The 10,994-nt window shown below is 33.9% G+C and overlaps 1 protein-coding gene across 3 annotated transcripts; it reads right to left on the bottom strand.

Moving 5' to 3' along the window:
* Window positions 1-2,186: 2,186 nt before the first annotated feature.
* Window positions 2,187-10,770, bottom strand: LOC106469676 (adipocyte plasma membrane-associated protein-like). 3 transcript variants are annotated; one of them, XR_002612896.1, is made up of 7 exons: window positions 10,367-10,770; window positions 8,780-8,954; window positions 6,354-6,488; window positions 5,242-5,515; window positions 2,856-4,394; window positions 2,489-2,790; window positions 2,187-2,287 (listed from the first exon to the last, which is right to left on the bottom strand). XR_002612896.1 is itself a non-coding variant. In XM_013930182.2 (5 exons), exons 1-5 carry the CDS (start codon window positions 10,518-10,520, stop codon window positions 4,197-4,199), a joined length of 936 nt encoding a protein of 311 aa, XP_013785636.2. In that variant the 5' UTR covers window positions 10,521-10,770; the 3' UTR covers window positions 2,483-4,196. The 3 variants fall into 3 exon arrangements, 1 of the variants encoding a protein (XP_013785636.2); XR_002612895.1 differs by having other exon boundaries at window positions 2,188-2,287; window positions 2,489-4,394; XM_013930182.2 differs by lacking the exon at window positions 2,187-2,287 and having other exon boundaries at window positions 2,483-4,394.
* Window positions 10,771-10,994: the final 224 nt, after the last annotated feature.

Below are 10,994 nucleotides of genomic sequence, written 5' to 3'. Positions count from 1 at the left end.
AAAAAAAAAGATGTTTTAAAAACAAAAACGCATCAACAAAACAACGAGCTTTTAGTGTAGTGAAAATGATACGAGCACTGAAATGTCAGAAATACAAGTCCCCAAAGTATTTAACTGGGGAGTATTTTAAGTGCCACTTTTGATTCGCGTCGCCTAAGAATTGCATTATTTAGTATTTTCACCATGAAAAGTTTGAAAGGTTATTTTACAGTTAGAGGTATACTGTTGGTTTCTTCAACTTTTGAATTGCTAGTTTGTTTTCACACATTCACCACAGGTAGGGTCCGTAATTCATCATATTAAGGTCTTCGTATGTTACAACAGTCAGTGTAAATAACTGACCAACAATGATGAATGAAACTGTAACATAGATATGGAAGAACCAGCAATAATTAGAGAGATTTATTTCATTATGGTTAGTTGTTTTTTTTAGCACAAAGATACAGAACAAGCTATACGTATTCTGTCTACCAAGGGAAATCGAACGCCGGATTTTAGCGTTCTAAGTTTGTAAGCTTACTCTTGGGGGGTGGACGTTGTTGTTTATAGTTTTTAGCGCAAAGCTACACAACGGCGGGTTATACGCGCTCTTTCTTTCCACAGCGTTGGAGTTTTACGTTGTAAGTTGGGCGACTTACCGCCAATTCACTGGTGGGGATGTATCTCTGCGACTCATGTTATCAAGGAACCCTTTGGCCGACAAAATGCTAGACCACAAGCAATGTGTCGGATAGATAGTTTTAAGACAAACGTTTACAAAACCGATATGTATGAACCCCCCTTCCTTAACTGTAGGATTAAAGTATTGCATTAATAACACGCGACTTCAGTATGTATCAAATTCACTAAAGACCGAAACGTAAAGATAAAAAGATTTCACGTTACACACTTAAAAGATTTGATGCAGATAAAAGTGACTCCAGGACAAAAACCGATTGGTTTTATTTTATTTATTTATTTTTTGTGTTGTACTGTAGGCCTTGTTTCTAAATAAGTAACACTCGTACACGATATAAGAAACCAGTTATACTCGTGACATGTGGTTAAAAAAAAACAAACAAAAAAAACACAACATCGGTAGTGTATTTTAAAAAAGGTAATTTTCAGATAACCAACTTCAAAAGTCGAATTAAACCCCTCACAAAATGATCCAATAAATATAAATTCTTCTAATTATTAAAAATCCCTAAGGGACTACATTAACAAGGTAGTGTTAAAAATGTATTAGGCCTAGTACTAGTATCTCAAGTATAATTGTAATTGTTCCTGTAAAAAAAAAGCGTACACCCTATACCAATTGTTTTATCAAATGGCTTACATATGTAACTTTCCGACCACTACTGTGCTTGTTGTCTCCCAGCAGGCCTGAAGAATTCTGGATTAAGGCAAACGCATTGTCGACAATGGATATGACAGATATAGCATGGTTGGAATACTATTATCATTGTTATACACTTCTACTTTTTAAAGATCTCCAAAAAACTAGATAAATAAATAACGTAATTTTAAAAAACATAGGAATAAATAACTGACATCATTAGTTACATTAATTGTTAAAAGGTGATTAAATCAATACTTTAAACAATAATGAACTTGATGCAAAATAAGCACTGTCATTGTTGGTCCTAGTTATCAACTTGATGTCATAACTGATATAACAGGACAATATCCAAACGTTGATGATAAACTAGCCAACTATCATGAAAAATCAATTAAGGGTACGGAGCAGAGTGCTTACACCTACAACGTCTCAACTCCTGTTGCCTTTCACTGTCTATAGCCAGTTGTGGGAAGGCGGTTACCCTTAATGTTCTTAAATTAGAAATTAAACCACCCTAAAATTTTGTACTATATATAACTCCCAACCTCCACCCCTTACACAGAAATATTAAACGTAACTAAATTACCTTAAACAGAACTACAAACCTACCTTAATAGTTCTTATATATCCAGCCTTTCTCTTGAAGATTTATACGGGAAGTATAACACGGGAAAGCCGTGACAATCCCAGCTACTTGAAGTTAGTCTTTCCGTCCCGGTATACTGAATAACGTTATATTTTCAAAGTTAGCTACTTCTAAACCAAGAGTAACTAACGGCCTCTAATGTCTCCATAAAGTATTTTACATAATCGATAGTTTATTCTTTTGATATATTCGTATTTATTATAAAAAGTGTAAAGAGTTTATTTAATTGCCAGTCTTTATATCCGTTATTTTTCAGTTTACTTATAATTAATAAAACATTATCCATAACAGAATTACTATGGTTACAGACTATTAAAAACCTTTTTAACTGAGATATAATAATACCTTTTAACATTATACACGGAATAACACTACTGGGGGTGGGTAGACAAAGGATGGGAAAATTAAATTATCTTCTTTTGTCAAAACCAGTCAACAATACTCTGCCCTCTACAAAATTAATATCTAAATCTAAATAATTAGTATGAACATCATTACTATGGTTACAAACTATTAAAAACCTTGTTAACTGAGATATAATAATACCTTTTAACATTATACACGGAATAACACTACTGGGGGTGGGTAGACAAAGGATGGGAAAATTAAATTATCTTATTTTATCAAAACCAGTCAACAGTACTCTGCCCTCTACAAAATTAATATCTAAATCTAAATAATTAGTATGAACATCATTACTATTGCTTCTTTCTGTTACGAGTTATTCCTGATATATTAAGTTTGGAGTAAAATTCAAGTTATTTATGTAAATTAAGTCATCTATGTAACGGAATGTGGAGATGTATAAATTATGTTTTAATACCTGTTTCAGGTTAGTCATGTTTGAAGAGAAAGGAATGTGGAGATGTATAAATTATGTTTTAATACCTGTTTCAGGTTGGTCATGTTTGAAGAGAAATTGACTCCATTCAAATACCCACAGTTTGTTTATATACTTGTTCGTTGAAAGTAATATAACTATTATAAACACAAAAGTATATTTTTACATTGAACTTCACCAAGTCCAGACCAGATTTGTAACATACACAATTATGAACTTCACCAAATCTAGGCCAGATCTGTAACATACACAATTATGAACTTCACCAAGTCCAGACCAGATCTGTAACATACACAATTATGAACTTCGCCAAGTCCAGACCAGATCTGTAACATACACAATTATGAACTTCACCAAATCTAGGACAGATCTGTAACATACACAATTATGAACTTCACCAAATCTAGGCCAGATCTGTAACATACACAATTATGAACTTCACCAAATCTAGGCCAGATCTGTAACATACACAATTACGAACTTCACCAAGACCAGACCAGATCTGTAACATACACAATTATGAACTTCGCCAAGTCCAGACCAGATCTGTAACATACACAATTATGAACTTCACCAAATCTAGGCCAGATCTGTAACATACACAATTATGAACTTCACCAAGTCTAGGCCAGATCTGCTAATGACAAAAACCTTGTTACTATGTTAAACTTGTTACGAAGTTTTCTTGATTGCCCACTCAAAGCTGTCTTCAGACTTTATTGTTTCAAAGTGGGTTCCTCGTCATCAAATCAATTCATTGTGTTAACGAGCAATTCTCAGTTTTTATAGAAAATATTAAACATTTGTTGAAATTCTTTTTTTTTTTTTCGGTATTTGATAAAAGGAAGGTGACGATATACAATTAAGCGATCTTAGACATTTCAAGATGAAAACGACAAAAACAATATCTATCAATCGGGGGTACAAATAATTTTTGAATGTCGAAAATCAACATATTAACCCAAACACATCGTAAATAGAAGTAATAGTCAAAATGTATCGCACTGATTTGTTTGTTTTGTTGATAAGCACAAAGCTACACGATGGGCTACCTCTGTTCCTCCCACCGAAGGTATTGAAACCTGGATTTAAGTGTCATGAGCCCACAGACTTACGGATGAACCACCGGTGGAGGAGGGGAGAGGCGCTACGACACTGAAATTTTAACTAAAACTGATTTTATGGGTTATAACTAAAACCAAATTTTATGGGTTTTAACTGGAGCTATATTTTGTGCATTTTAACTTTAATGGAGTATACATCTTTAATATTATAAATCAAGAGGTGATATTTTAAGAGTTTTGTATTTAATGTTTTTCACCGTTAGGGGTATTATACAATGGGTAATGAGGCTTTTAATCTGGTGATAGGCGTAGTTTGCTCAGAACTTAAAGCTTTACTCTTGCTACAAAATCATTGAAGTAGGATCCGATGTAAAGATGGCCGTTATTTTCAGAAGCCTCAGTAGGGATGGGGATCTTACCATCCGGAGAATGGAGACTTCGGTTTATGTTTCCATTTTCATCCACTTCTATCACTAGGCCATGATGAGATGCCCATTGAAACATGTAATTTAAATGGCGTAACTGTAATAAAGATTCAAATATTAAAAGTTAACAGCTAATAATTAAAAACATGGAAATAGAAGTGTGTTAAAATTATATATATATTCATATATTAACTATTAAACAATGCGTTTATGAATTACAGGCTAGATAATTTTTGTTTTTTAATATTTATGGTTTTTAAAAACACATTTCAGCTAAAATTTCTGGTGTGGACTTTAATTGCACATTGGTGATAAATATCAAATCATTTTGTAGCTTGCTAGTAACAAACTACAAGTAAACATAAAACGACAGTCACATAACAAACTACCAATAAGACAGTCACGTAACAAACTACCAATAAGACAGTCACGTAACAAACTACCAATATGACAGTCACGTAACAAACTACCAATAAGACAGTCACGTAACAAACTACCAATATGACAGTCACATAACAAACTACCAATAAGACAGTCACGTAACAAACTACCAATATGACAGCCACATAACAAACTACCAATATAACAGTCACATAACAAACATAACACATGACAAGTTACAAGAAAATTAGTATGACAGTTTGTTTGTATTAGAGCAAAGCCACATTCGGCTATCTGCTGTGTCCACCACGGGACATCAAACCCCGTTGTAAAACTGTAAACTTACCGCTGTCCCACCGGTGAACAAATAAGACACTCTGATAAAAATTACAAGTACATTAATAAGACAATCTGGTTCTTCTCAAACTACAGTCAGGTGTTAATGGTGAGTAACAATACAAGTAAATTAATAAGACAATCTGGTTCTTCTCAAACTACAGTCAGGTGTTAATGGTGAGTAACAATACGAAATGTTGACGTCACAAAAAGAAACGAACCCTTACATTTTCACTAGTTTTTGTTAAAAACTCAAGCGGCCAGATACTGGTGAGTTGTTCCAAGAGAGAGCCGAGAAGGTGGGAAGTTCTCACCACTACTTTCTTGACAAAGGGATATTCGGAACTAATATCAACCAATGACGGGCGCCCTCTACTCCTTCCCCCAGTTAGTGTTACCCAGTAACCTTCACTTGTACTTGGTCGGATATTGTCAGGCTCTCCAGGGAGATTGTCGATGAAAATCTCTAGTACTCCTTTGAACTCTCCTTTAAGATAGTATCTTGAATGGAAAATACGGAATAAAATACTTTGTTTGCCTGTATTCAAATATTGTACACAATGATTATGTTGTAGGTACTTGAAAGATACAATTTTCATGAAAAACTTCTTGGATAAAAGTCAAAATTACACAGTGTGAACTATAAACATCACTTAATACTTAACGGCAATATTGTACGTGACGCAGTGTTTACTATAAACATCACGTAACACTTAACGGCAATATTGTACGTGACGCAGTGTTTACTATAAACATCACGTAACACTTAACGGCAATATTGTACGTGACGCAGTGTTTACTATAAACATCACTTAACACTTAACAACAACACCGTAATACAAATAACGATAAATAAAGGGTTATATTAGGCGTAACGCAAATGAGATTTTAAAATAGTAAGTTTATGACAAATAGCAAGAACAAAGGAAGGTGTTCATAAATGAATCATTTCAAAATTGCTAGCTAATTCCGCTCTGTAAATTTCTGTATCGTTATGCGAGATGACAGATAATCGTTCATCGTTTGTAAACACGTTCTTTCTCCTTGTTCTCTAACCAAATTTGTTAAACCTCGTCACGTGTTAGAATAGAAGTGAAGTTGTCAGGTGGATTAAGACGAAAAATGGAAACGTTTTGTTACTAAATTTTCTCTTTCTGAAAATAGTCTTCATTAAAGTTTGATCCAAGCAAGACACGAAATCCTGTAATATTACATCGACAACTAAAACGTCTTTTCTGTGTAAGTTTACGAAGGGCATCAAACTTAATAACACTTTATTATTGTTATATTTGAAAGTTATATATTAGTTTATTAAACAAAACTTGTTTTCTTGACTTACTTCATTATCCTAAACTTGCTCCATTCAGCAATCAGTAGAAAACTGCCATCATGAGACAGCTGTATGCCATTTGGAAAGTACATAGAGTCCACGATCACTGACGCTTGGTTTGTGGTAAGGTTAAAAGCTATTACCCTAAGTGTAAAACGGTTGTTAGTACAATGTCAAGAAGTTTCTTTTATTAACAAAAACAGTTAATATTGTCATTGGTCATATAACATGGAAAGCTTCAACTTTGTACGTGACAAGCTTTGCGACGGAACCTTCTGCAATGAAAACTATGCTACATGGATATTGTCAAGATGCACGGTCGACAGACAGAGCATGACAAGACATGAGGACTTGGACCTTAACGACATCATGAGGCTCCAAAATCGATTTAATGTAACGTACTCAACCTCTGTGTACGGTTTATTAAGAATAATCGAACACTAAAGTTTGCTTTCTGAATATTCAATCACACAAAAATCCTATTCATATAGAATAGCATGAATACCCGCTTCTTTCTCCTGCAGCTTGAGGTATGCGACGTTTAGCGGGAGGTACGACTGATGAACCCATACTCTGTTGGTCTCGTTCCAATATTGAGATTCTTCTTGATTATATTATGTGCTGTCGAATGTAACACGTGGACGGCATGTGTCATTAACTTTTGTGTTCGTGGACTCTCACCTGTTACAAAATTCCGTATTGCTTGCCACGGCTGGAGTGCAGCTTGTTGCAGATTTTATCTAGGTAGTCCTGGTACCCCAAGTTGATCCATATTTCTTTCTTTTCCAATTCCATTAAGTACAAGGGACATTTCGATCTTCTAAGTTACAAATACCCGATCAGAACGCATCTTTATGATCAGAGTGTATGAGCATTTTGCGTCGTACAGGGCTGTTACTTACCCTTTCCAAAAGCGGTCAAACAATACTATAATGTAATTCTGATACACACCGTTCCACTGCAATTTTATATCGCTTGTAGTTGCCATGTGGCTTGCTGATTTGAATATTCAAAATCGAGTGAATATAACATATTCAACCTTGTATATTACAACTGAAATTAAAAGAGACATCTTAAAATCAAATCAAGTTATTTTGTAAACAAGGTTGTTCAGCAGGTGGAACAAATAATGAGTATCTTAAAAATTTTGACACAAGTTTTGCAGCGACTAAACGGTTAGGCCATAGACAAGAAGCTCATTTTTTGATACTGGAAACGATTGTTCCCACGTGTATTCTACTGGCTAGTGTTTGTTCTCCAAGCAAACTTTTCCACGTGTTTTCAACAATGGGATAAAAACTCAGGTTCGTGGATAAGGGAGATATCACGTGAGTCACAAGGGATGAGAAAGGCAGATTGGCCCGTAACTAGTTATATACTTAAGTACGTAGAAAGATTTACGACTGTAACGCCAAAAGTTAAGTGTAATAAAACTGGGCGAGCGTAAAGATTAATAGCCCTCGTCCAAACGTAACAAGTCGAAGCCCGAGTAAAACTGTAAAAACACAGCTAGTTTTATTGATAGATATCTCAAAGACATTTACGACAGACAAATAGCCACAACAATTGTACACGTTTATATTATACACTTTTCAGTCCACTAAGATGAGATCGTGCTGAAAAAAAAAACAGGAAAATAATACACTGGTTTATTCTAAGCAAACAACAATAAGTGAAGGGTGAAAGATATATAGGAAATTAAACTAACAAGGTACTTGATTCACTGGTTATGCGTAGCTTAAGGAAAGAAACGTATAAATATGGAAACAACGACAACGTTTTTTTTTGTTTTGTTTTTTTTAATGTTCCATCAGAGGCAGAAAAGATTAGATGCTGTCACATACTGTAAATTAACCCTTTCAATTAGGATGAATTTTAGGTTATATTTTCTGGATGTCTGATATCACAGATACGAAATAGGTAATGGAATCATTATTTCTCGGTTTTAATGTTTATTTACACGAGAGACAAGAAATCTTGAGTTTTTGTACTTCTAGAAGCTTTCCTTACAGCATTTGTTTTATAAACCTGACCACAAACACCATGAATTCTCATTCATGAGAACCCTAATCTATAAAATTTTGTCAAAAAGGTCCTAGGTTCGAGCCCCTATACAGCATGGCGCTAAAACACGCTCCGCACTTTCAGTTGTGGGCGTGTTATAAAAGTGGCACTAAGTCCCATATTTCGGTTCAAAGAACCTGACAAATTTCTGGTGGCGACGGGTACTGCTCTCTTCCTGCTTTCATTTTGGGCAATAGTTCGAAATCTACCTGAATTCTGGGGGGGGTCTATGAATTAAGTGGCCGCTCAGCCAACGTGCACACTCATGCTTAAAATTCCAATTTCTTTAATTCTCTTGAAGTCAACTTATCTACAGTAAAACTTAACAATTTTCACAGCTCTCGTGATGAACTGTTGCTTCAGATTCTCACCTTCCCGAGTTTTCATGTTCCAGACAGATGAAAATGAGATCCCGAAGTGACCACCTGGTGGTAGAATCTGTAAAATAGATAACTCCTTCTTGTTCGTCGATCGCCAAATCGTCAGGCATACTGACCGCCTTACCCTCCACAACGGTCGATATTGGAAGCAACCGTTTAACAGTTCCTGTAAAACAATCAATCTCTAGGTGGCATTTTACTCTTCTCGATTTATTTTCAAAATATGAATAAGTAAAAATACAATGCGTATGATCGCTAAAAAATACATGAAAAATCTCGTATTTTTTTAATTATTTTTCCCGCAAAAACCAGCCTTTAAAAAAGACAAAATTTTACTAGTTAAAAATGATTACTCGAATTAACTGAATAATAACTGGTTACTAACTGACAAATAAACTTCTTGTTGGAAAATCTTGACTTCAATAAATAATAATTATATAACTAATTCAACCTCGAAAAATTAATAAAACGTGGAAATACTGCTTATACTAGAAAGCTTATACTAGTGAAAATAAAAATAATAATTATATAACAAATTCAACCTGGAAACTTACGAAAAAATTGAATTTATTACTTATACTAGAAAGTGTTAATTATAGATATTAATCCTTTTTCCGTTTTTTTGTGTTAATATTTCTACAGTGTTAAAACGGTAACGATAAAATCCTAATTTAATGTTTATACTGTCCAAACAGTATTTATAAAACCTAAAATGTTTCTATCTTATCCAACTTCAACAGTACGTTAATGTGTTAATAATGTATTTTTTAGAACATATGGATTCTATATAACTCCTACTCTATGTTTTTGATATTCGTTGATATAATGGATAACGTCCACAATTATTTCTTCTTCCTCACACTATATATATTTCTCACTTATCTTCAATATATTACAAAACAAATTATGTTTAAATAATATGTATATGTATGTATATATGGCAAGAAACTGTGTAATAATATATTGTTACGTCTCTGGTCGTTTCTTAATTTCCCGTATAAATTATTTCCGAAGAACTTCAGTGATACAAGTCCTTTCTTAAATAAAACTAGTTTATTCTTTGTCAATTCAACTTTGCAGTACACTTACTTTCCACAGTCACTTTAACTTAAACACACGCTAGAATTCACAACGATTCATGCACTTTACTTACGGCTTGACTCGATTATCTGTCTCTATATCTATCTGTCTGCAATTCAATTGTCACTTTATTTGCCGGCTTATATACTATAAGAGCGCGAGTCTAGCAAACGCTAGGACGTTCGACAGGTTCTTCGATCTTTCTAGATACTCATTACGTGTTACCAGAGTCACGTGACTTCCGCTGTCGTAACAATATATATGTGTGTGTATAATGGAGATAAAGACAGAGTTCTGAAAAGAAACTGTGTAATAATATATATGTGTGTGTGTGTGTGTGTATTGTGGAGATAAAGACAGAGTTCTGACAAGAAACTGTGTAATAATATATATATATATACATATATATGTATAATGGAGATAAAGACAGAGTTCTGACAAGAAACTGTGTAATAAGTAAAGACATATAGAGAGTTTTAATAATTTTCTGTTTCTTACCTGTTGTAACATCTACTTTTAGTAGTCCACAGAAGGCATCTGCTACATAAAGGTTTCCTTTGCTGTCAAATTTTAGACCTAAAGGCCTTCCTCTCGAGTTCCAAATATTTTTATGTTTCTCTCTTGGAGCTAAATGGCAAACATAAATAAACATATAGTACTTACATAAAAAGACGGTTATAATAGTTACATAAACAGACGGATGTAGTACTTACATAAATAGACGGATATAGTACTTACATAAACAGACGGATATAGTACTTACATAAACAGACGGATATAGTACTTACATAAACAAACGGATATAGTACTTACATAAACGGATGGATGTAGTACTTACATAAATAGACGGATATAGTACTTACATAAACAGACGGATATAGTACTTACATAAACGGACGTATATAGTACTTATATAAACGGACGTATATAGTACTTATATAAACAGACGGATATAGTACTTACATAAATAGACGGATATAGTACTTACATAAACGGACGGATATAGTACTTACATAAACGGACGGATATAGTACTTATATAAACAGACGGATATAGTACTTACATAAATAGACGGATATATTACTTACATAAACGGACGGATATAGTACTTACATAAACAGACGGA

Source organism: Limulus polyphemus, unplaced genomic scaffold, assembly GCF_000517525.1.
Source record: "Limulus polyphemus unplaced genomic scaffold, Limulus_polyphemus-2.1.2 Scaffold3608, whole genome shotgun sequence".
Classification (NCBI taxonomy): Eukaryota; Metazoa; Arthropoda; class Merostomata; order Xiphosura; family Limulidae; genus Limulus; species Limulus polyphemus.
The sequence above is the reverse complement of the archived record's forward strand: the minus strand, read 5'-3'. Positions and strand labels throughout refer to the sequence as shown.